At 43.0% G+C, this 27,414-nt stretch overlaps 1 protein-coding gene across 1 annotated transcript in view; it reads right to left on the bottom strand.

Annotated features, from left to right (window-relative positions):
- gnpat2 (glyceronephosphate O-acyltransferase 2) overlaps positions 1-27,414 on the bottom strand; it is a 53,456-nt gene that overhangs the window by 8,429 nt on the left and 17,613 nt on the right. The window contains exons 3-13 of the mRNA XM_063223698.1: positions 24,949-25,125; positions 24,133-24,262; positions 21,250-21,377; positions 19,564-19,639; positions 18,730-18,881; positions 13,467-13,597; positions 7,629-7,805; positions 6,405-6,496; positions 4,367-4,491; positions 3,905-4,124; positions 2,547-2,626 (exon numbers count right to left, since the gene is read on the bottom strand). Of these exons, the coding sequence (XP_063079768.1) occupies positions 2,547-2,626; positions 3,905-4,124; positions 4,367-4,491; positions 6,405-6,496; positions 7,629-7,805; positions 13,467-13,597; positions 18,730-18,881; positions 19,564-19,639; positions 21,250-21,377; positions 24,133-24,262; positions 24,949-25,125 (1,488 nt within the window). The remainder of the gene's footprint in view (positions 1-2,546; positions 2,627-3,904; positions 4,125-4,366; positions 4,492-6,404; positions 6,497-7,628; positions 7,806-13,466; positions 13,598-18,729; positions 18,882-19,563; positions 19,640-21,249; positions 21,378-24,132; positions 24,263-24,948; positions 25,126-27,414) is intronic.

Consider the following 27,414-nt stretch of genomic DNA (forward strand, 5'->3'; position numbering starts at 1 on the left):
GCCGGATGCATCATATATGTCTCATCAAATTCAAAGCCCTCTCCACGCTGACACAAAAAAAAATCGATCTGAAAAACATCCTGCGTGTCATTTCCAAACGTCCTGCAGTACACGGAAACCGCCACAAGAGAGCAGCGGTCGACAACAAGTTGACCACAGCTCGGCGAAAAACAGGAAAATGGGGTAGAAGCGGTTTCCCTGACCGACGCTGAGATTTCGTCAAATTGCATAAGGTTTGTGTACAAATTTCCGAAATATAACTCTACATCCTTTAATTTGAACACTTGCTTTGTGCAATTAAGCAAGGAAGAGTTTATATTTTTACACCGTGTTGCAGAGAGATCGTGCTAAAACTGATGAGACATATAAGCACCATCCGGCGGTGGCAGGAAGTCAGCCATCAATGCATTTGCTCCATAGGGAAACTTACAAAGCACACCACGACGATTGTTTAACAAAACACACAAGTTGTTTTACTTCAAGACAAAGATATTGCCTTAAGAAACAGGTTTTACTCGCAATTTTGAAAATGTAATGCAAAATGTTGAAATTATGATCTCGTAAAAAATGCATTGAAGTGAATGGAGAAATGGTCCAATTGTAGTAATGGACCCATATATTCAAATTACACATCAAAAATGAATAATGATCTATATTACACTCATAAATAGGTTGTTGAGCATTCGATCAGCTATGTTTTTACATAGATTTTAAAAAATTACCCAACCAGGCTGTGGGAAATGTAAAATATGGTCCTGCTAAAACAAGGATAGGCTTAAAAAAATGGCAGGATCTCACTAAATATTTAAAGATAATCCTCAAATTAAATTGTCTGACAACTTTTTTAAATTAAAAAAAAGTTGTAAATGCATTAAAAGTCATTTTTCAATGGTCATGAAATTGGAATTTTCATTCATTAAAAGCCTGATGCATCATATATGATGCATTAAATATCTCAGCGACCTTAACAAAATTTTGATTTTTTTTTTTACATTTCTTATAAGGGACCAATATTGAAGCAAATTCCAAAAAATTAGAATTTTCTCTCATTGCTTTCATGGTTCAGGTTTCACAGGGTTAATATAGTTAAAATCGTTGGCTAGGGTTTATAAAGGTGGTAAATTGTCTTATTTTTCATGTTAAGCGTTGTCTTGCTTTAAGACAAGTTAAAAGAGGGAGTATGTCGCTAAGCTAGTGAAAGTCAATGGATCCATCTCCCTCCTGTAGTTTGCGAGTTTTCCGGGTTAAGCATGTGATAGCAACATCGTATTTATGTCGGCGTTTGACACAAAAATGATCAATCATGTCATCCATACAGCCTATTTGTAATACCCTCGTCAGTTTGCAGGGGTTCGCTAATCACGTGTTTGCACACACACCTTATTTGAGACTGGTCCCCTTTGCCCACGGTCGCCGCTGGGAACCGGAAAATCCTTAAATGCTAACAAGAAATACTACAGTCTGCTACATGTTTCCAGGTGACTTAGGAGCTCTATGGGGACCCAATTTTGGGGCCCCTCTTTTCCCAGGCCCGGGACAACTGACCTGCTTCTGAAAAATCAAGGTTGGCCTAAATTATGGTTGGCCAACAACAGCATCTCAAATGTGTTTTGACTAAAAATGACCTGAATCAATGACAATCTTCCCAGACTAATACAATGCCCCAGGCCAGACTCTTGACATGTGTGTGTGTGTGTGTGTGTGTGTGTGTGTGTGTGTGTGTGTGTGTGTGTGTGTGTGTGTGTGTTTGTTTGTGTGTGCGTGTGTGCGTGTGTGTGTGTGCGCGCACGACTGTGTGTGTGTGTGGGTCAGTGTCAGGGTGCCCTGTGAGATGGTGTGTGTGCGTGTGTTTGTGTGTGTGCACGTCTGTGTGTGTGTGTGTGCGCGCGCGCGTGTGTGTGTGTGTGTGTGTGGGTCAGTGTCGGGGTGTCCTGTGAGATGGTGTGTGTGTGTGTGTGTGTGTGTTGAACATTGTTGCCAGTGTTGCAACTGTACACTGCGTCTAGATGTCTTGCTTATCATCCAATATGACATTGACACCTTCTAATTATTTAATGTTGCTTCTGTTACCTTGTGTTGGACAATGATGGCAGTGTTGCAACTGTACACTGCACCTTGATGTCTTTGCTTACTTTCTGCTACTTTAATGCATCGTCCTCTTCTTTACTCTCTGTTGGACAATGCTATCAGTGTTGCAACTGTACACTGTGCCTTACCCTGTCCTTGTTTAAATTGCTCCTTGTAAGTCGCTTTGAACACATACGTCTGCTAAATGCTAATGTGTGTGTGTGTGTGTGTGTGTGTGTGTGTGCGTGCGTGCGTGTGTGTGTACTAAAAAAGAAAGAAAGACAACTAACCCTTCTTTGCATCTGCACTTGTTGTTCTGTATATTTCCTGTGCACTTTGTATTTGCTAGTGATGTTGGCTATGATTATATCCTCTTTTGAAAGTCGGTTATATAGTTTTGGTTATAAAGCGTCATATGCATATGCAATGTATATGCAATGTAATGTAATGTAATAATATAATGTAACATAGTGTCTTACTTGATTAGCCATCCCAGGTATAAAGACGAACTCTTGGGACAGAAGCTCCTGCAGGAATCTAAAGTGTGTGAAGACGTCCTCTATGAAGCAAGATACACAAAAACAGCTTCAGAACAACTTGTTCATTTTTTTCAGCATAAAAATGTGTAAATTGTATGGGAATAATGACACATAATCGTTACTTTCCAGTTATGTCACTCTGTAAAAAAATTATGAATCCCTGCATATCTCCAGGTATACAACCATAAACGTGCGCTATTCCGACATTGATGTCTATTGTCTGAATACCCGCACGTTTCCCACCGAGATATGCCATGTCTGTGGTTGTTGTGCTACGTCGCTCAGCTTTCATCAGTGTAGGGAGACTGGGAGAGTACAAGCAGTTACCCTAACCCTAACCCTAACCTCAACCCTAACCCTAACCCTACAGCATGTCGGATGTCGGAATAGAGGTATGTCGGAATATCGATTCCACGTTACTCTCTCTCTCTCTCTGTATGGACCTATTCTACAGCATACAGTATGGAATAAAGCTATTTTTCAATGCATTTCTAACCTAACGGTAATACTTTATTTTAGGGATACATCTTTTAGCACTAATACATACAATGTTAATGCCTGCATAAGTACCTTGTAAGGCATGTACTAAGCAAATGCTAAGGTCTACTAGGTCCTTACTAAGGTTAAATTGGTAATAAATCCCTTATTGTGCATGAACAAGACATTTGCGAATACATGCCTAACAAATGTTTGATTTTGCTTTGCACATGCCTTACAAGTTACTTATACAGGAACATTGTATGTATTAGTGCTAATAGATGTATCCCTAAAATAAAGTGTTACCTTTCTAACATGGGCTACAGTAAATGGGTATTTCATTCCTGATTCCATACTGAAACCCATCAGCAGTAGTATGTAAGTAAGTAAAAACAAGAACATGTGAAATAAAGCTATGTGATGTGTATAGTTCATTCTTCTTCTTTTTTTTTTACTTGGGAAGAAATATATTTAAAGGTGCACTGTGTAGGATGGAGGCCAGAGTAGTGCAGGTTTTGCAGTTATGCTGCCCATTGTCAGGTGTGATCTTTTCATGGATATTTACTAAAATAATAAACAAATATTTACTAGTATGTCCAAAGGACAGTACGTTTTGCAGCTAAAAAGGTCTTTCTGAAAATTCAAAATGGCGGACATGGCCAAGACCCACCTTTTCATGTATGAAAAGTGTAATTTTCCCAGTCACTATGAACACTTTTGATGGTGGTGGTAAGTACTCGTGAAATTGGGTAGCATGAATTCCGGAAAGAAAGTGCCAATATTACGCGGTGCACCTTTAATTCAGAGGCCTTTCTGCTGACCTTTTCTTCTGCTGACTGTGACATGCACAGCCACAGCTACCAGCGACGGCCGCACAAACACGTGTACCGCCTGGTTCCTGTAGGAGGCGCACATGAGTACCACGGCGGCCCTCTGCAGCAGTGCCTCCTCTGGTGACGCGGGGCTCCTCTTCGTCTTCATCTTCATCTTCTCCTCTTCCTCCTGAACACCATCACCATCACCATCATCATCACCAGCCTCCTGCACATTATAAACACATTCAAACAACATCAACACATTATAAACACATTCAAATACGCCAAACACCATCAACACATTATAATACACCAAACACCATCAACACACCAATCGCCATCAACACATTATAAACACATTAAAATACAACAAACACCATCAACACATTATAATACACCAAACACCATCAACACATTATAAACACACCAAACACCATCAACACATTATAATACACCAAACACCATCACCTCCTGCTGCTCCTCCTGCTGCTGCTCCTGCTCTTCCCGCAGTCGCACCCGGCCTCCATCACAGCACACCACCGAGCGGTGCAGGCCCATGCTGTACGACAGGACCTCCTGATCAGTCATCTGGGCTGAGAGAGAGAGAGGGGGTTAGATAGATAGAGAGAGAGGGAGAGAGAGAGAGAGAGAGAGAGAGAGAGAGAGAGAGAGAGAGAGAGAGAGAGGTCATGGGTTACTGCAGCACTTCTTTTTCTGCTATAGGAGAAACCTATATTTTCGCAACCCTTACACACCTCATATACCTACACCCTTACCCACCATATTCCAAATGTAAACATGTTCTCGTCCCTTAGCATAAATATAAAAATATTGTTACAAGCCAATTTATGGAATGGTTATATCATATGAAAGCCTATATTCAAGGATTTATGCAAATAGTTCCTTCTCTCCGCGAGCCCTCTACAATACTTATGCGCAACACCCCCCAACCCACCCCTCCCGAACCCCCAGTTTGGGTACCGCTGGGTTACTGTACCGGACGGGGTTGGATGTGATGGATTAGAACAGGGGTTCCCAACCTTTTCCAACTTGGGACCCACTTTAGATTTTCACAAATGTTCGGGGCCCACCTTTGGCCCAATAAACAATAAAAATAAAATACATTGTCAACAGCAACACACTCACAAATATTACATAGATTTTTAGAAAATGACTTCAAGGCCCACTTGGAACACCCTCAGGGCCCACCAGTGGGCCCCGGCCCACAGTTTGAAAATCACTGGATTAGAAGAAATCATTGAGCAGCAGGCCCATAGGTTATTTTTTCCTTTGATATGGTTGGAGTGGGCCTTAAAAACATTTCCCATTTAAAGCTTGCATGCCCATGGGGACCCCGGTTCGAGTCCGGCCGGGGTCATTTCCCAGCCCTACCATACTGTATCTCTCTCCAGCTCCTTTCCTGTCTCCTCTCACACTATACTGTCATAATAAAGGCTCCAAAAGCCCACAAAACATACTTTAAAAAAAAACAAAAAACATTTCCACTACGGAGATATTCATCATAGCTGGCGTTTTCGGGTAATGGTGGTTAATCATCACAGTGGGGAAAATGTATTATTCAATTCAGCCCGCAAAGTATTTAAAAGAGCTGAGAAATCGTTGTTCTCTTTCCTTAAAGAGATAAAGGATAAAAGACAGGTGGGAACAGGAAGAAAGCCGTGTGGTGTAACAATGCTTTTGTTGAAACTTCTTTTTGGGGCTATTCAGAGCTTTTCACCTTCATGAGTTATTTTCAGCTTTTGTTTACTGCATGTTCTTCCCCTTTGTATGTAAATAGCAGAGGATCCCTCTCTCGACACAACTGCTCATGCTTTCTCTCGCTCTCTCTCTGCTTCTCTCTCTCTCTCGCTCTCTCTCTCTCGCTCTCTCCCTCCCTCTCTCTCTCTCCCTCTCTCTCTCTCCCTCCCTCTCTCTCAATGTAAAGCAACAAGAGATGTGATGTACGGCATGTGAATATTGTAAAGAACTGCATGTGTCGTGAACAGTGTGTCTCTAGTCCAGTCCATCCATATCTCTGGTCTGGTTCCTCACTACTGTAGGCCAATCCAGGAGGGCCCCGAACATGAGTGCCAGGCCATGCAGTCAGAGCGTGCGCTGGGTCAGCGTGTATGGACAATAGCAGAGGGCAGTCATAGTTGAGTGGTTAGAGAGTTGGTCTTTCAATCTGAGGGTTGCAGGTTCGAATCCCCCCTGACCTCTCCCTGCAGCTCCATCCATGGCTGAAGTGCCCTTGAGCAAGGCACCTAACCCCACATTGCTCCAGGGACTGTAACCAATACCCTAACAAATAATAACTGTAAGTCGCTTTGAACAAATGAAAGCATCAGCTAAGTGAAAATGTAATGTAATATATATAATATATATATAAGTGTAATGTAATAAGTGTAATGTAATGTAATGTAATGTAATCCCGCTCTCGACACAAATGCTTCATTCCCTCCTTCCTTATCTCTCTCTCTCTCAGTATGAAATAACTGCTCCTCACCAGGCCAATCCAGGAGGGCCCCGAACATGAGTGCCAGGCCCCGCAGCCAGAGCGTGCGCTGGGTCAGCGTGTCCAGCGAGAGGCCCCTCTTCCTAGGGATGGGCGATATGGCAAAAATGTCATATCATGTCACCATTTTTAACACAAAATCTTGATTTCGATTTTTTTTATCACCATCTTCCATTGGAAAAAAAAACAAAAACAAAAAACAGCTTTCATATACTTGCAATTTGTAATTTGCAGTTAATAAAATATTAACACACTGATGACACTCATAAAGTGCACAATTGGAATGCAATAATGTAAAGAATAAAAGTGAAGACATCAACACAAGTAAGTAAATATCACTCTGATACTAATAATAACCATCCTCACATTAGGACGATCTATACGATTTCTCCACTTTGGCAGATTCGAGGCGATCTTGTACTTGATATCATGATTCACGGTTTGATATCTTTAGGAAAAAGATGTATCGCACACCAATAAAGTCTTTCTTGAGGTGCTGGCTTCCTAAGCATACAAATGTTAAAGAAAATGAAAAGAATGCCGCACATTCTGCTCCATGTTTTGTTGGTGAAGTGACGTTTCGGCCGTCTGGGCCTTCTTCAAGTTTGAAGAAGGCCAGACGGCCAAAACGTCACTTCGCCAATAAAATATGGAGCAGAGTGTGCGGCATTCTTTTCATTTTCTTTCAAGATTTGATATCGTCATATCGCCCAGGCAGCCCTACCTCTTCCCTCCCTCCTCCTCTTGGAGCTCCTCCCCCGCCGTGGGGCTCTGGAGCAGCAGCATGGCCATCAGGCTCCAGGGGCTGAGCACAGCTCACTACCACTCACTACCTCTTCCCTCTAGGGCTGGGACGATTAATCGACTAATCGTGACTAATCGACTATAAAAATTAGTCGACAAGAATTTTCATAGTCGACTAATCTTTTAATTTAATTCAATGCTTTTTTACTTACTTTATTACTTTATTGAAACCTAAAATTGCCCAGCAGGTATGAATTGGACGTTGTATCTCGGAGTAAATAAGCTACTATCACGATTTAAAGCTCAGGGACCTAATTTTAACGGTTTCTTTCTTTTTTCCCCAATTTCCTTGAAGATTAAAATGCTAGAGTACTTTAAAATTAAAAAAGTAATCCTTTGACTAATCGACTATTCGAAAAAAATAGTTGACACATTAATCGGGAGAAAAATGATCGTTTAGGGCAGCCCCACCTCTTCCCTCCCTCCTTCTCGTGGAGCTCCTCCCCCGCCGTGGGGCTGTGGAGCAGCAGCATGGCCATGAGGCTCCAGGGGCTGAGCACAGCTCCCCTCTCCTGCAGACGCACCACGCCGTGGGCCACCGCACTCACAAACGCATGGGTCTCATCGCTGGGCTTGTGGGGCAAGTCTCTGTGTGCGGAGAGAGACAGAGAGAGAAAGAAAGAGAGAGGGGAGAAAGAGATTTGCGATGAGCTGTACAACTCTCAGGTCCTGAGATTATATGTATGTTGTCTATTTTTGTACACTGTGAATTTGTGAAATTGCTGCTGCAACACATGAATTTCAGCACAAACGCATGGATCTCATCGCTGGGTTTGTGGGGCAAGTCTCTGTGTTTGGAGAGAGGTTTAAAAAGTCTTTTATTGGACCAAATGTCAAGTTATTACAGAGCCGTCAGTACATAATTTTTTTTCCAAGCGGAAAAAAACAAAAGATAAAAAAGCAGTTCCCTCCTCACAGCCTCAACACAAACTTCTCATCCTCATCCACCTCACAACGAGACAGAGAGAGAGAGAGAGAGAGAGAGAGAGAGAGAGGGAGAGAGAGAGGAGTCAGAGATTTGCGAGAAAATTAGCTGTAACTCTTAGGTCCTGTATTTGTATGTATATTGTCTATTTTTGTACATGGTGAATGTGTGATGTTGCTACTGCAACACATGAATTTCCCCACAAACGCATGGGTCTCATCACTGGGCATGTGGGGCAAGTCTCTATGTGCGGAGAGAAAGTGAGAGAGAGAGAGAGGGAGAGAGAGAGAGAGAGAGAGAGAGAGAGAGAGAGAGAGACAAACAATCGCAGAAATATTCACAGTACAGGTTGTTGGTTTTGTTCGCTCTGTGGTACAGATTGTCTAGACCCGCGATTCTCATAGTGTGGTCCGGGGACCACTGGTGGTCCGCAACAGAGCTCAGGTGGTCCACGAGGGAATTTGTACTTTTCCAAGACAAGCTAGCTGTATGCTATATTTGTAACATTATTACAAAGCTAAACATAGCTCAAAGTCATATTTTCACCACAATAAGACAGGCTTGTAATGTGAATAAAAGGTAAGTGATCTGCGTCGCAATTAGCAGTGTCAAATTAGCAGTGTCAAATTAGCACCCGTCAACTGTCAATTCAGTTGACAGGTGGCTCCCGAACATTTTTGGGGGGAGCAAGTGGTCCTTGGTCTGAAAAAGTTTGAGAAACACTGGTCTAGACCTGGAGAACTATCACCTTTCAAGTCCCTAAATGTATGTTATGTTCCCGTCTTTGACAAAGTATGCTGCATCGTATTGTTGGCTAGAGTGTACAGCCCTATCTATGGCTTCTTTCTTTTTTCTTTTTGTTATTTCTCAAATGATTTGTTTGACTGCTTTGATAATGTGGATGTCTTATTCGTCATGCCAATAAAGCATTATTGAGAGAGAGAGAGAGAGAGAGAGAGAGAGAGAGAGAGAGAGAGAGAGAGAGAGAGAGAGAGAGAGAGAGAGAGAGAGAGAGAGAGATGAGCAGTTGTGTCGAGAGAGGGATCCTCTGCTATTGTACACATACAGTCGAGTCGAGTCAGAGAATTGGGAGGAAATGGGTTATAACTTTTTATTTAAAACAAATTTGCATATTTTTTATTTTATTTATGTAATATAACTATTTATATGTATTAGAAAGTACATGAATGTAAACCAAACCAACAACATATATATATATATATATATATATATAAAAATATAGAAGTGCAGGTCTTCAGAAATGGAGTTAGTGGGTTTTGCATCTGAACTCTTCTCTGGTGTCCTGTGTTTGTATGTACGGCATGTTGTCTGTTTTTATACATGGTGAATGTGTGATGGTACTGCTGTGACATGAATTTCCTAATTGTGGGATAATAAAGGTCATACTGACGTCCTTATTGGAATAGAGTAATACTGACATTGGAATAGAGGAAGAAGAACTTGGGATTTAGGAATTAGTTAGGAGAAGCAGAAAATGGGGTAGGCGGTTTACTACGACAGTGAAGGAAAGATAGATGGGAAAGGGATGGAAACAGGCGGGGGGTGGTTGAAGCAGAGATGGTTAGATGTAGGGCTGTAACGATATTGAATCGAACCGAGAAATCATGATACTCAGAGTCACGATACTGTATCGTGATGTAAGGAGGCAGTATCGTGATACGCCCTTTCAAGGTTTTGTTATCTTTCATTCCAGAAAACAACCATATGACATGATGTGATAGTGCTTCCAAGCTTCAAATGAGATACATTTCAGAAATCGTGGGGTGTATCGAACCGTAGGTCAAAAATTGTGATACGAACCGAATCGTGAGTTGAGTGTATCGTTACAGCCCTAGTTAGATGCAAAACAAAGTTCAGAGGATTAGATGTGTGCACATCCCACCCAATGGGCCAGGTGCAGGACAATGAGAGTAAATCCAAGTGAAAAAGAGATAAAGTCCGCGACACTGCTTGTCTACTGTGAATTATTTAATAGAGCGCAACGTTTCGACCGGTCGAAACGTTGCGCTCTATTAAATAATTCACAGTAGACAAGCAGTGTCGCAGACTTTATTTCTTTTTCACTTAGATGCAAAACAAAGACACAGATGAATGGATGGAGACTGAAGAAAATACTCAGTTGTGTTCTGGATAATGTGCTCACTACTAAAACTTTGTTTTAAAACATTGTTAAATTCTCATACGTATTACTGAATCATCTTATTTTCAAAAAGCATATTTAAAAACAGGGTTTGTGTTAGGTGCTGACCAAGTTGCTGTAGGCCTACAGTGTCTGGCCATGGATGACACAAGAAGTTCAACAGCTGCTTCGACATAGGAATACTGCATTTAGGTCTGGTGACCAGGAGGCGTACAGGAGTGCCAGGACTGCGCTGCGGAGGGGCATCAACACTGCAAAGCAACAACACAGAAGGCACATCGAAGCCAGATTTGCTGACACCACAAATACCAGGCAGGTGTGGGAAGGCATCAGGGCCATAACAGGCAACAAAAGCAATATTCATCCCCCCTCTGCTAATTCTCCTACATTGGCTGAGGAATTAAATGTTTTTTACGCCCGTTTTGACAGGGAGAACACAGACCCTGTCCTGCCCCCCCTACCTAGTACAGATCCAGCTCCTGTCCTGACCACACATGAGGTGAGATGTGCACTTAGCAGCATTAACACCAGGAAGGCACCTGGACCAGATGGAGTGCTGGGCCGGGTTCTCAAAGAGTGTGCTGCAGAACTCACAGACATTTTTACCTCCATTTTTAACACCTCACTGTCCACTGGTTGGGTCCCAGCCTGTTTCAAAGCCGCCACAGTAGTTCCCCTTCCCAAACAGTCCCACATCACAGGTCTCAATGACTACAGGCCTGTTGCTCTCACCCCTATTCCTGCTAAATGCATGGAGAGACTGGTCATGAAACATATTAAAGCGGCCACTACACCATCACAAGACCCCTTTCAGTTCGCATACAGGGAAAACCGCTCCACAGAGGACGCCATCGCCATTGTGCTTCACACACTCCTGGAACATCTGGAGCAAAAGAACACCTATGCACGTCTCCTCTTTGTGGACTACAGCTCGGCCTTCAATACCATCCGGCCTTACAGTCTTCGTTCCAAAATACACCAGCTGGGACTAAACACCACCTTGTGCAACTGGATTGTGGATTTTCTGACTGATCGCACACAGAGGGTCAGAGTAGGTGATCACATGTCATCCACTATTACCATCAACACCGGCGCGCCCCAAGGATGTGTTCTAAGCCCTCTGCTCTACACCCTGTTCACCCATGACTGCTCTGCCTCTTTCCCCTCCAACCTCATAGTCAAGTTCGCTGACGACACCACCGTTCTTGGACTGATAACAAACAACGATGAGACGGGCTACAGGAAGGAGGTACAACATCTGGCATCATGGTGTGACAACAATAACCTGGCCCTAAACACCAAAAAGACCAAGGAAATTATTGTAGACTTTCGGAGGAACAAGACCCCTCACAGACCCCTCTCCATCGGCTCAGAGGTGGTGGAGAGGGTCAACAGCTTTAAATTCCTGGGGGTGACTGTGGCTGATGATCTGTCCTGGGGTACACAGATAGCCTCAGCCGTGGGTAAGGCCCAGCAAAGACTTTACTTCTTGAGGAAGTTAAGAGGCTATCACATCCCCAGACCGCTGCTGGTGAACTTTTATAACTGTGCGATCAGCAGCGTTCTGATGTATGGGTCTTTGGTGTGGTACTCTGGCTCCACAAAAGCAGACCAGCAGGCACTCCAGCGTGTGGTAAAAACAGCACAGAGAATCACTGGGACACCTCTCCCAGAGATAGGTACAATCTACACCACACGCTGTCTACGAAGAGTGCAAAACATCTTGCAAGACTGTCACCACCCTGCTTACCACCTGTTCCAACTGCTTCCCTCAGGCAGAAGATACAGGTCATTACAGGCACGAACTACAAGACTTTCTAATAGCCTGTACCCTGAAGCCATTAGACTGCTTAATTCTAGTGCTCTTACATAGGTCTCTGGACTGGTGTTCTGTGTTTTTTTCCTTTTAAGGGATGGCACTTAGGCCTACTGTAACATCCTATTGATTTTGTGTATTCATACATGTGTGCATACATGTGTGCATACGTGTGTGTGTGTGTGTGTGTGTGTGTGTGTGTGTGTGTGTGTGTGTGTGTGTGTGTGTGTGTGTGTGTGTGTGTGTTGTGTGCACCTAAAAAATATCAACAGCACTGGGTTATTAACTTTGAATTGTGGGGAGAGGATCACATTTTTTTTAATTTTACTGTTTTTTTTTTTTTTTTATTTTTTTTTACTTGATTAATTTGTTAATACTCATATTATTACTATTATTTACTTTAATTTATTATACTTCATGATATACTTCATGAATTTAGACTTTATTTGACTACTTCTTTTTGGTTACTTCTATAGGCTTACTTCAAACTACGCAGTGTTGTTGCTCCACCCACAATTTCGTTGTCTTCATTGACAATGACAATAAAGTCCTTGAACTTGAACTTGAACTTGAACTTAATAAAACAAACAAAAAAACCACGATTAAAGCAGAGAAGCAGAAGTTAAAGTAGGACACACTGTACACACAGTAGACAAAGACAACCAGGCCTGCACAATGGCAAAACGCTGAGAACAATGACCCATACACATCAGATGAACTTGATACTGTTCACGCAGTGACATGATAATATAAGTTTAGTTAGAAACTTTATTATCCCCAATGGGGAATTTTTTGTCAGCAGGTAAGGTACACATCAGGCAGGTTGTATTGCCAATGACATGATAAAAACAAAGATTTAACACATACAATACACACTTAGATATAACATACATGACATGACAATAGGCAGGGCAGGACTGGACAAACTATCAACAGTTCCGCTCAACTTTCAACTAGGCTACATTAGGTAGGGGAAGTGAATAGCACTAAGTAGGCCTATCCTATATCAAGTATAGTAGTAGTAGTAGTAGTAGTAGTAGTAGTAGTAGTAGTAGCCTTTATTTGTCCCAGTATGGGCAATTGTTTTGCAGTGGTGGTACACCTCTCACACCCACACACACACACACCCACCCACCCACATAAAACATTTTACGGACATAAATAACCGTTAAAAACGCATACAAAGGTGGAGGGGTTAAGATAAATGAGTAATCTAAAAGAAAGATCTACAGAGTAGGGCTTAAAATAGCTGAACAATTAGGAATTAGAGTAGAGTATATTAGAGGAATGTGCAAGAAACAGCAAGAGGAAGTAAATAAATAAATATATAATACAATACGTCCTCACCTGGGCACCAGGTTGTACTGCGAGCGGTCGATGCTCCCCTTGGCGAGCTCTCTGACGGAGATGGGTGTGCCGAAACACACATGCATGGAGCCGTAGTCTTCCTGGAGGACCTTGCTGGCTTTCAGGAGACCCTGGTCACATCATCAGACACACCAGGAGGAGATTAAAGGGACACTGTGTGAGATTTTTAGTTGTTTATTTCCATAATCCATGCAGCCCATTCACTAATGTTACCTTTTTCATGAATACTTACCACCACCATCAAATTCTTAGTATTCATTATGACTGGAAAAATTGCACTTTTCATACATGAAAAGGGGGATCTTCTCCATGGTCCGCCATTTTGAATTTCCAGAAATAGCCATTTTTAGCTACTAAAATGACTGTACTTGGACCATACTAGAAAATATTAGTTTATTACTTAGTAAACTTTCATGTAAAGATCAAATTTGGTAATAGGCAGCCCAGTTTCAATGAGCAGCATAGTTGCAGAGCCCTTTTTGACCATTTCCTGCACAGTGTCCCTTTAACTTACTCAAAAACTTGGCATGGCATAGCTAATATTTCTGATCCATCAAAGATTTTGTCTTTGTATTTTTCCCTTCCCTGAAATAAAACCAGGTGACTGTCTTACATTTATTCTTTGTCTGTTGCAAAGAAAAAAAAAACTTACTCAAAAACAACATAATTAGACCAAGCATTGTGTCCACACTGTAGCATATTCATAAAAGGATACAGTATCAATGCATTAGGGTATTCACATGTTACCGCATATCTTACTCAAACACAAGCACTGTGTCCACACTAGCATATTGATAAAAGGATTCAGTATCTATGAATTGGGATATTCACATGTTACAGCAAAACAGCGCCATCTGGTGGTATGGTGAGATATCAAAATAACCGGATGTGTGCTATATCAATGTCACAGATAACTTGCCTGTGCAATACCTTGTACTGAAATGTGTTTATTTACAGTAGATAAGCACAGCGGTCAATGTACGTACATGCGTAATCTCAAACCCACAAAACCCCAGTCTTGGGTAGTAGCGTTAAAGAATGTTGGGTATCATTGTGGCTGTAACAGATGGGGTCGCCAGCGGGCCTAGTATATAGTCACTATTGGCTAAAAATACTCAACTACATCATAACAACATTGCTATGATTGACAGTACTGACAGCCATAAGTAACAGATTAAGACATAGCCATTACAATTTTGGTGACAGTATTAGTAAGGTTATAACATTGGCTCTGAGTGGTGGGGTTTAAGTTCTCTCCGGCTCTTTTTTTTTTTTTAAAGATATTTCTATGGGCTTTTTGGGCCTTTATTTCGGATAGGACAGTGAAGGTGCGACAGGAAGTGAGTGTGGAGAGAGATGGGGTAGGGTTGGGAAATGACCGCGTCCGGACTCGAACCGGGGTCCGCAGCACCCCCCCTCTCCGGCTCTGCAGGAAAGATAAAATGTCTCAGCGGCCCATACTATAGGTCAGGGATGGTTAACTTGGACAAGATGCTTCTTCAAAGCCAAAGGGAAGCATTCTGGATGTACCAGCTTCAGTCAATGTCCCCGAAAGGCATGAATCAAGACTTTGACCTAACTTGTTTTCTGTAACTGGCTAGGCTACTGAATGTCGAGCTGTTTTTTGATGTTTGCCCCCTTCTCCATCTTTTGAGTTACTGTCGTTGGTTGAAGTGTCTGTTATTCTCCAACAGGTGGCGCAGAGGGCACCCCACTTAATGAACGGCGTAAAAGCCTGATGTGGTGGGGCGCCTGCTGCGCCATCTCTAATGAGCAATTAGAAACAGGTGACAAGGAGGTTGTTCCTTTAAAAGACTTCAGGAAATAGACTGAATCTGTGACACTGAAGAAGGCTCTGTGCAGCCGAAACGTCTGTCATGTCAGTCCCTGCGATACTAAAATAAAAATAAAACAACAAGAAAAGAAGAAAAACTGAGTGCGATCCATTTCCTTACTACAGGGATGGAGAACTGGAAGCCTGGGGTCATACCATGCTGTTCTCCTTGGCCTTGGGGTTACTATGCTTTAGTATATTAGGTGCTACTCCTACTACTGTATAGGTCATACCATGGTGATCTCCTTGGGCTTGGGGTTACTATGGTATAGCGCCCCGAACTCAATTAGCGGCCCGCGGGGCATCTATTTGTGGTCCTCAAATAATTATAAGAATTTTTTTTTTGTTTTTTTGTTTTTGTTTTGCCGATCGCGCCGTCTGCTCTTATTTTGAAATCGCGCCCCAGACGCTAGGTAGGAAGAAGCGTTCTGTGCCCCGCCCCCTCAGTAAGTTTCTCTGTTTGCCACTACCAGTCAGTCACTGCAGGCTCCAGGTAGAACGTCAGAAGTGACTACGGGCATGGCTCGTGTTGGCCCTTTATTGGGAGGAATTTGGAAAAAATGGCCCTAGGGGACTTTTAATTGGGGACCCCTGCTATAGTATATATTAGGTGCTATTCCTACTATAGGTCATACCATGCTGTTCTCCTTGGGCTTGGGGTTACTATGCTATAGTATATTAGGTGCTATTCCTACTATAGTATAGGTCATACCATGCTGTTCTCCTTGGGCTTGGGGTTACTATGCTATAGTATATATTAGGTGCTATTCCTACTATAGTATAGGTCATACCATGCTGTTCTCCTTGGGCTTGGGGTTACTATGCTATAGTATATTAGGTGCTATTCCTACTATAGCAGTGTGTCTTAAACTTTTTCAGACCGAGGACCACTTTGTCCCCACAAAAATGTTCAGGGACCACCTGTCAACTGAATCGACAGTTGAGGGGTGCTAATTTGACACTGCTAATTTGGATGCAGATCACGTACTTTTTATTCACATTACACGCCTGTCTTATTGTGGTGAAACTAAGACTTCAACTATGTTTAGCTTTGTAATTATGTTACAAATATAGCCTACAGCTAGTTCGTAGTAGATATCCCCTCGTGGACCGCCTGAGCTCTGTTGCGGACCACCAGTGGTCCCCGGACCACACTTTGAGAATCACTGTACTATAGGTCATACCACACAGTAAATTGTGCAGTGTTGATTCAACACTTAAAGAGTTCATTTATGTCCAAATAAGGTCAAATCAACTATCTAGGTGTTAAATGAACACTGCAGAATTTGCTGTGCATGCTGTTCTCCTTGGGCTAGGGGTTACTATTCTATAGCAGTATATTAGGTGCTATTCCTACTATAGTATAGGTCATACCATGGTGGTCTCCTTGGGCTTGGGGTTACTATGCTATAGTATATATTAGGTGCTATTCTTACTATAGGTCATACCATGGTGGTCTCCTTGGGCTTGGGGTTACTATTCTATAGTATATATTAGGTGCTATTCCTACTATAGGTCATACCATGCTGGTCTCCTTGGGCTTGGGGTTACTATGCTATAGTACAGGGGTTCTCAACTTGGGACCCACTTTAATAATGAAGTGCAGAGACGTGGAGGGCCAGTCAAAGGGGGGTGGCGGGCCGCATCCGTCCCCAGATCCTTAGTTTGGGGACCCCTGCTATAGTATATTAGGTGCTGTTCCTACTATAGGTCATACCATGGGGGTCTCCTTGGGCTTGGGGTTACTATGCTATACAGGGGTTTTCAATAGGTGAGGCGCGCCTCCCTGGGGGGGCGCCAAAGAGCGCTTGGGGAGGCGCGGCAACACGCGAAGAAAGGTGCACTTTCTGTAAATATCTAGAAGCCAATAAAATGCACCCTTTCTACTACCACTACAACAACAGAAGGGAGCAAAAGGGGGGATTCAGAAACGTAGGAACATGACCTTGTACGCCTATGTGTTATAATTCACTTCATCTTTACTTTCTTAAATAATATTTTAAGTTCGGGTGGCAATTGGCGTTATTTGGAAGTAGGCCTAAATTGAGACCAACGACATGGCGCGAGCACTGGAGAACTGCCTGCGCTTCACCCGACTTTTATTCTTGAACAGCCAGCCAGTGAGGGAGAGAGCGAGCGAGAGAGAGAGAGAGAGAGAGACGAAAAGACTAAGCAAAGCGCAGATAAGAGAAAGGGGGAAAAGAGGTGACGTATGTGACGGCTCGTGCCATCACTCCCTCCCAAGCGCTGCTAAAAAGTCCTCGCGCACGATAAACAATCTTAAAGATTTGCAATGGACATTTTGAAAGCTTCAGTTAGTTTGTAAACTTCGGCGACTTCAGGAGTATGAAGTCGTCAACTTGAGAAAAAAAACAGGGAAATGCTGGATGGCATAAAGGTTCACGTTTTCTAGCAGTCCTAAACAATATGCGTTTGCCTCGGAGGCAAGACGCCACGGCAAAGAAGTGAAGTTTTGAAACAATATCGCCCACATTGTAGTAGTAGGACAGCAGCGCGCGATAAATTCCACATCAGCGTTTGTAAATTAAATGTGAATAAAAACGTTTGGTGATGTGACAGTTGCGACGAGGATGTGAGAGGGAGGATAAATTGATAGCCTCATCTCAGTTACTCCTAACTTCACAGCTGTGTGTGCGTCCGAGAATCCACTCAAGCAAGGCTACAAGTGCAGGGTGACTTGCGGCTATATCGCTTCTCTTCTGTAGGCTACAACCCGGAATCGAACAGCTTTGCGCATCAAAGGCGTGTCGTCTTTATTTTCAACCAGTATTTGTCAACTGTTCTTGGCAACGAAGCAATGATTTGGACAGGCCTTCTGTTCGTGATGTTACTGTAACAGTAGCCTCCATTAAGATGGAAATATTGTGAAAGAAATTAAAAAGAATCCAAATGAAAAGAAATACAATTTAATAATAATAATAATAAAAAAACATGTAGGCCCTATTACGCTATCAGTTGTTATTGAAACAGACGTTCATTTTGCATCCCTGAACAAGACTGTTTTAAATAGGCTTAAGGACAAAATATAGCCTACATGTGGGCCTAGCATCATGGGACTATTGCACGTTTGTAGTACCATGCGTGTGGAGCATCAGACAAACAGAACATGGAGCCTGACCGCACAGTAACCCAAACCCTCAGTCACAGATTCAGGTATAGGCAAGATGAGGGACACATGCCCATGTGCATACATACATCACATACACTCAGAAACGCCTATTTGAGGGTAATAATTGATAGGCTATTCTTGGTGTACAATGTGGGTGGATTGTGTTTTTTTTCGGGGGGAGGGGGGCTTGGTTGTCTTTATCTACTCCAAGGGGAGGCTCACTCTCAGTGAAATTGAAAACCCCTTAGGTGCTATTCCTACTATAGTATAGGTCGTACCATGGTGGTCTCCTTGGGCTTGGGGACCCCCAGTAGCTCGTGGGCCAGCAGGGCCTCCTCCAGCACCCGGTCGTAGCTGATGGAGATGGGCACCAGGCTGATGTCATACACCTCCCCCTTGAGGAAGGGCTCCAGCACCATGTGCATCATGCCTGCACACACACACACACACACACACACACACACACACACAGACATACACGCACAGACGCACACACACACAGACGCGCGCACACACACACACACACACACACACACACACACACACACACACACACACACACACACACACACACAGACGCACACACACACACACACACAGACATACACACACAGACGCACAGAAACACACACACGCACACACACACACACGCACACACACGCACACACACACGCACGCACACACACACACACACACACACACACACACAGACATACACGCACAGACGCACAGAAACACACGCACGCACGCACACACACACACACACACACACACACACACACACACACACACACACACACACACACATACACGCACAGAAGCACAGAAACACACACACACACACACACACACACACACACACACACACACACACACACACACACACACACACACACACACACACACACACACACACACACACATGTAGAGAAATTGAAACAGAAAAAAAATGAAACAGATAGTCATGGTGCATCATTGCCCACCCCCAGTGGTGACTGTGTGTGTGTGTGTGTGTGTGTGTGTGTGTGTGTGTGTGTGTGTGTGTGTGTGTGTGTGTGTGTGTGTGTGTGTGTGTGTGTGTGTGTGTGTGTACATCTATGTGTGTGACTCACCCAGTTTGGGATTTAAAGACTTGAGTGTGCGGCTGCGCAGGCCCTCCACATAGAACTCCACAGGTGCATAGCCCGTCTGGAAATAACGCAAAGACACAGGTCAGGTAGCCTGGGCGAATAGCCGACTGTTGACTCCGTCAATCAGTCTGGCAAAAGCCATGAGAAAACAGTCTCCGTGGACGATGGGAGATGGTCTGATCTTACTCTATCATTTAAATTAATTGAAGTTCCAAACTCAAATTAAAACCCATATTGTGCTTTATTAGCATGCCTGTTACGTTATAGCGTCGCAAAAGCATACAAATAACAAAACGAAAGTGTGAATATAGTTACTGTACTTTAACCAATCAGTAACGGAGCTCGCGGGTGAGTTCTACGTCACCACTCTCAACTGTTTGCTGATTTGGCGAAACACTGAGAGAACCGAGCTCGAGGCTTTTGACAGACGATGTGCGGAGCCAAAATGTTTGGGTGGAGTACAGAGGATGGCGTCGCCAGGCTACAGGTCAGGTAGCGTTTCACTAGCCTCGTGCACCATCCTACGTACTTCCGGCAAGAGACTTGGCTCCGCACTACGTCTGGTAACTGTTTTCTGTGGAGCGATGTTGAGCGGTAGGATTTGGCCGGTGTTCTGACAAATGGTCTTACATTGTAATTTTATCCTACGGTAGGATGTTCTGTCAGACATGTCTGTTAAACGGTCCTACATAGCCAAAGGGAGACATCAGACATGTTTGTTCAACAACTTATCCTGATTTTTCTGAAAATGTCCTTCCCGTTTCCTTCCTTTCAGACCAAAGAACCGCCAGACCATGAATATGAAATGAAATGGTAGTATTATGGGATGGTCAGGTAACGTTTCACTACAGAGACGCTGGCAGCTTTGGGCCGGGCCCAGGATAAAAGTCATCTGAAAAGTCATCTGAAAATGTTATTTATTTTTAACATTTAAACCTTTTATTTACCATGAAAAAAGACAATCATATTAAACATCTGGGTTTTTTTTGTGTGTTTTTTCTACTTTATTTTGATAGGACAGTGTGAGAGGTGGACAGGAAGCGAATTGGGAGAGAGACGGGGAGGGGTCGGCAAAGGACCCGGGACGGGAAGCGAACCTGGGTTTGCCGCATGGCAGGCGAGTGCCCTACAGGTTTGCCACGGCAGGGTCAGGTAGCGTTTCACTACAGAGACGCTGGCAGCTTTGGGCCGGGCCCAGGACAAAGAAAACTCATCTGAGAATGTTATTTATTTTTAACATTTTATCCTTTATTTTACCATGAAGAAAAACGCCAATGAGATTAAATAATTGTTTTTCAAGGCTGTCCTGGCCAAAAGGAAGCACACGTTACAAAATGTAAATTTGGCAACGCTTTACTTTACAGTACAGTAATTACTGTGTGCTTTCTGCGTAACAACAGGGTAACAGAGAGAAGTTACACGGTATCTAATGGGTAACAAGGGGGCAATTACAAAGTAAATACCATGTAATACACATATCTCAAGAATTACTATGAAACTACTGTGTAATTTCTAACCATCTAATCATCAAACGTTTCTCTGTTACCCTGTTGTTACCCAGAAAGTACGCAGTAATTACATATGGTAACTGTACCGTAAAGTAAAGCGTTACCGTAAATTTTAATGCCGTAGTCTGTGATTAGTCTTGGGTCGCCGTATGACACGCACCTTCACTATTGTCCTGACGTACTCTGACAGCACGGCCCAATAGAGTTTATCGGTTCCGATCGCCCGGCGAATGAAGAACGCACCAGAACGCCGCAGTATCTCTCCAACAAGCTTCATCCCACTGAGAGCTGGATTGGAGGAGATTGGAGAGAGAGGGAGAGATTGCAGAGAGAGACAGAGAGAGAGAGAGAGAGAGAGAGAGAGAGAGAGAGAGAGAGAGAGAGAGAGAGAGAGAGAGAGAGATTGAACAGAGAGCTTCAGTGTCCAGTCCTCTCTCAAGTTCAGCACAAACATCCCAACTAAGATGGGGCAGCCAAGGCGATAAAGTAACACTGTGCAGGAAATGGTCAAAAAAGGTATTGCAACTATGCTGCTCATTGAAACTGGGCTGCCTATTGCCAAATTTGATCTTTTCATGATAGTTCACTAAGAAATAAACTAAAATGTTCTAGTATGACCCAAGTACAGTCATTTTTGCAGCTAAAAATGGCTATTTCTGGAAATTCAAAATGGCGGACCATGGAGAAGATCCCCCTTTTCATGTATGAAAAATTTATTTTTTCCTGGCATAATGAAAACTTAGAATTTGATGGTGGTGGTAAGTATTCATGAAAAAGGTAACATTAGTGAATGGGTAGCATGAATTCTGGAAATAAACAACTAAAAATCTTGCACAGTGTCCCGTTAAAGTAAGGGAGTTAGGCTTTGGATTAGGGGATTGCAGGCTCATATCCCATCCTTGAAGACGATTACCTTTCCATGATAAAGTCGAGGCTTTTTTCAGATGCCTTCTTTAAAATATCTAATGGTCTTTTGTTTTTTTGTTTTTATCCTTGCCTCTTTTATCTTGTTTTTATTTACCCTGCCTTGTGCTTTTATTATCTTTTACCGTTGCTATTGTTTTTATGCTTTTATGCTTTTGTTTTTTCTTCTTTTCTCTTTTGTTTGTCAGGGTTTTTTTTGCATAGTTTGTATCACTGTACAGCACATTGAATTACTCTGTGCATGAAATGTGCTTTAGAAATAAATGGCCTTGCCTTGCCTTAGCTCTCCCTATGCTTCCATCACTCCAGAGACTGGAACCAATACCCTATGCCTAAAACCTACAATAGACGGCTTTGGATAAAAGCATCCAATACATGCAATGTAATCTAAAAGTAACTTTTAATGCTCCCAATGTCCAATTCTTATTGGTTTTATTTTTAGTATACTACAGTGGATTTTTCTAATAGTCCAGCAGTGATGACAGGAATGGAGAGGTCATAGAGAGAAAGACAGAATTGAACAGAGAGGCTTGTGTCAAATGCAAATACATAATCAAAAGTAACTTTTAACACTATCAATATCTAAGGCTGTTTCTAATACCTGCTAATACTTGCACCATTCCCATTATCATTGTGACACAGCACACCACAGAACACAAGTGAACACTGCACACTGCATGCAACGAAATTGCATTTATGCCTCACCCATGCAGGGGGGCAAGTCTCAATGGCACCCCAAGGGGGCAGTGCGGCCGGATGGTACCATGCTCAGGGTACCTAAGTCATGGAGGAGGATGGGGGAAAGCACTGGTTAATTACTCCCCCCACCAACCTGGCGGGTCGGGAGGCGAACCATCAACTTTTGGGCTACAAGTCTGACGCCCAAACCGGTCACCTATGACTGCCCTAGGTGGATCTTTCTAGAGGTATGTCATATTTTGAATTTCCAGAAAGAGACTATTTTCGCTACAAAACGTATTGTATTTTGGTCATACCATTAAATATTAGTTTATTATGTAGTAAACATTTAATTCAGGTCAGATTGCCAATAGGCAGCACAGTTTCAATGAGCAGCATAGTTGCAATACCTATACTCATGAACGGCCATCCGGGTACTTTGCTCCTAAATGTGCGTTACGCCCCTTTATGGGTGAAAACAAACCGAATGTCTCATCAACTTACATGCTACATCGGCTACCCTAAATGAACACAGAACATGCTTCAGTCACGGCCGTTTGGCAATATTACTTGAACAGCCGGCAATACAACACGTTTTCGGCATGTTGCGCGTGAACAACGCTTGTCTACAGGTGCTTATCTTTCGTTTATTAAACCCCGACATCACCAATTGACTTGCATGGGTAGTTTTCCCCCACAAATGGTACACTGTGCAGGAAATGGTCAAAAAAGGTAGGCCCTACTGTAACTATGCTGCTTATTGAAATGGGGCTGCCTATTGCATTAAACAAATATTTCTAGTATGGTCCAAGTACAGTCATTTTTGCAGCTAAAAATGGCTATTTTTGGACATTCAAAATGGCGGACCATGGAGAAGATCCCCCATTTCATGTATGAAAAGCGCAATTTTTCCAGTCATAATGAAAACTTAGAATTTGATGCTGGTGGTAAGTATTCATGAAAAAGGTAACATTAGTGAATGGCCAGCATGAATTCTGGAAATAAACAACTAAAAATCTCACAGTGTCCCTTTAAGGCAGTGGTTCTCAAACTTTTTCCATCATTCCCCCCTTCAGAGGGTCTGAATGCTTCCGAGGCCCCCAAAGCAACAGCAGTACGCGCGCAGACTGATTTTGTGATCGCCGCCGCGCAGAATCAAAGGAAAGGTGGCTTGTGAGATTAAACACAGAGGGACTGCAGTCGAATGCAGATGTGTGTTCATCTCCTATGCTATTCAAATTCATGACAATTAATCATATAATGTTGGTGAGGGCTTTAAACTTATTGACTTATTGGAGAGACGGGAAATCATTTCCTTGGGGGGAAAAAAACAAAATCAGATGTCACATGCCCCCCCTGAGATGCCTCCGCTTACGCCCCACTTTGAGAAACACTGCTTTAAGGCAATCAATATCTAAGGTCATTTCTAATAGATACTTGCGAAGTCCAGCTGCGATGACGGGGATGGAGAGGTCGTAGGTGAAGAGTATGTAGGAGATGATGAGGAAGTCCACATAGCTCCTGTGGTTGGGCATCAGGATAACCGGCTGCTCCTGAATACACACCTGCAGCTACACACACAGAGAGGAACAGGGACGTTTTACTTTATTCTAGTTTAATTGTGTTGATCTTTTTTTCCAAATATTTCACATACAAGTCACACAACCGATTCTTTTTTCACATTTATTTTTCTTTGTTACTGTTATTTTATGTCAATGAATTGTTAATATTTATGAATTATGGTGAATAGAATGAAATTCTGATTGGCCTTGAGTGCTATAAGTCAGCTAATCAACTCTCCTCTCTCCTGATAGATCTGTTTCAAATGTGGTGCCTTTTGAAAAGCCTCTTTGTGGTGCCTTGTCTCTTGTCTGGTGTGGTTTTATTGTCATGTAACTTTTAAGCCGCCTTCTTGGCCAGGACTCCCTGGAAGAAGAGTTAGTCTGACTTAGTGTTTCTCAACGGGGGCAGTAGAGCCCCCCAGGGGGCGTTGAGAAGGATGCAGCTGAGTGAGGGTGGGGCTTAGTTGCTAGAGTTGCATTAGTCTATTTTACTTTTCAATACTAAGGGGGGCATTGGCAGGCTTATGATGAGGTTGAGGGGGGCGTTTGGAGGCTTATGATGAGTTTAAGGGGGCGTTTGTTCAAAAAAAGGTTGAGAACCACTGGTCTAACCCAATGGGGCTTTCCTGGTTAAATAAAGGATAAACGAAAATAACAATTTAAAAGTCTGTCACTTGTGTTTGTTCACTTCGCACCTTGTGCAGGGCGTCTTCGTTCACCATGATCCTCCGGAAGACGCTCTTGAAGACCTTGCTGAGTGTGTAGCCCATGAGCCGGATGAAGCCCACCTGCAGGTTGTGGGCCATCTCCTCCAGGATCCCAGACGCCTCCTCACGGATCACATCCACGGGCTCTCCATTCTCTCTGGCAATCTGCACACATCAAAAAATGGAGAAGACGCGCTCACACTATCGCCTAAATAGGCTACTTAACAATTCTTTACTGGGTGCTGAGTCCCACAAAAACTTGAATGAATAAATGAAGCGAAGGTACGTGGGCGAATAAACAAAGAAGAAATCTGAAGAGTGCTGTCCTTTGTTTCATTTATTCAATCTGCACACATCACATTACAATACATACAGTACACGTCGCATTACATTACATTACATTACACTACACTTACTAGAGCACAGCGGTTCCCTAAGTGGGAGTATCTCCATTCTCTCTGGCAATCTGCACACAACACATCACAATATATAGTAGGCCTACACCCTCAGGGGTGCCGCGGAAACGTGGCTGATAAATAAATTGTGTAATATAATACATACTTGTCTAAATTGATAAGTTAATGCTAGTCAGTGGAGTCTTTCATCTGCCATTTACACACAACAAAGTAAATATAGGTTGTCCCAGTCAGCTGCTACTTTGAACGTAGGTCGTGTGACGTCTCAAAATGTGTTACTTTTCTCTACTTTGTTGGTTTGGGGTGCCTTGTAATTTTTCATGAATTGAAAGGGTGCCTCGCCTAAAATAAGGTTGAGAAACGCTGCATTACACTACGCTTACTAGAGCACAGCGGTTCCCTAAGTGGGAGGCTCTCCATTCTCTCTGGCCATCTGCACACATCACAGTGTATAGTACACACCGCATTACATTACATTTAGTGCTTAGTTTTGTGAAGCGGAAGGTCCCGGAGTGAGAGGATGGGTGGCTACCCCCCCCCTCAAAGCCCCCCACCACGAGGGGGGGTCTGTGATGTCCTTCCCTGAGGTTCGATCCAAGGTTCTGGAGCTCTCGTCTGAGGTTCCGGAGCTAGCTCCCCCTTGCTCCCCCTCAAATTAAGCACTGAATTACATTACACTTACTGTAGCACAGTAAAGGTAAGGTAAGGTAAGGTAATGTAACTTTATTGATACCCGAAGGTAGATTTGTTTGCAGGTAAAAAAAAAAAAGTAGAGGCTTGCAACAACACCACACAGTACAGTGACGATGACGCAAGACAACAACAACAGACAGGAGACTAAACAAAAACAAAAACATTGACAAACAGAACAGAACAGAACAGAACAAAACAAAACAAAACGCTCCTGGTTGGATAAGCAATAACCTGATGAATAAATAAATAAATTGAAAGACCTAGATGGAGGATGGTCATGTCATGTCCTGTTTAGGGCATTAATAGCTGAGGGGACAATACTGCCCTACAATCTAAGAACGCAGTAACTCTGAAAACTGCAAACTGAGAAAAAAGGCTTCAAAGTTTCCCATATGGCGCGACAACTGTGTTGTCGGTAAATTGGTGGTGACACTTCCTGGTAATGCTTTTTTAGGATAGAAATTTAATGCACACAAAAAAACCCAAAACTCCCAAACCAGTCCCATTGGAACGTGTAGCAGTAACTCGCCGACTTACTGCGTTTTTGTTTTGTACGACATAACCTTTAATACAACACCGCAGTAACTTTTTTTGGTCATTTTTGCACTTTCAAAATGAGTTTTCTCCAAAACGGGACGGTGTTGGACCACCATTTTGTGACACAAGACAAATGAGGTAGTTTAAAACCCATTTCAGATATAAAAATTTTATCGACCATTTTGAGTTACTGCGTTCTTGTTTTGCAAGGCAGAATACTACATCCAAGTGGTTTCAAAAGTGGGGGACTGGATCCTGTAGGTGGGTCATGTAGGTACAGAAGGAGAGGATTGTGCACATCCCAGGGAAAGGTGTAGGACGAAGGTCAACTGTAGTTTTCAGAGTGAGGAGTCCGCACACTTACAATCCTTTTTGTTGTTTTATTTTTTCATGGCAGGATAAGGTTTCGACCTCAACAGTCTTCTTCAGCTGAAGAAGGCCCATATTCATGTGGAGGCCTCAGATGGCAGACAGGCCTGTCCCTGTGCTCTCCTCTCCACCCTCAACATGAAGCACCGAGGGGAATAGGGGGGCAAGTCCACTGAGGACTTTGTTGTTCTGACACCCATTCTTGTTGTTCTGACACCCTTAGTAACACAGTAACACCATTTCAGGAAGAGGCCAAGGGAGAGTTTGTTCATTAGTGTAGAGACAAAATAGCCTAACATGCCTCCATTTACAGATGGTGATGCAATCACTACTAATCAAATGTGTGAAGAACACCAAACTTGTACAATTTATAATGAGGACCAACGGGACTCAAACTGTCAAAATAAACAAAACGTGATGAAACCATTTGATTTGTTGT

The sequence above is a fragment of the Engraulis encrasicolus genome, chromosome 18 (genome assembly GCF_034702125.1).
Source record: "Engraulis encrasicolus isolate BLACKSEA-1 chromosome 18, IST_EnEncr_1.0, whole genome shotgun sequence".
In the NCBI taxonomy this organism is placed as follows: domain Eukaryota; kingdom Metazoa; phylum Chordata; class Actinopteri; order Clupeiformes; family Engraulidae; genus Engraulis; species Engraulis encrasicolus.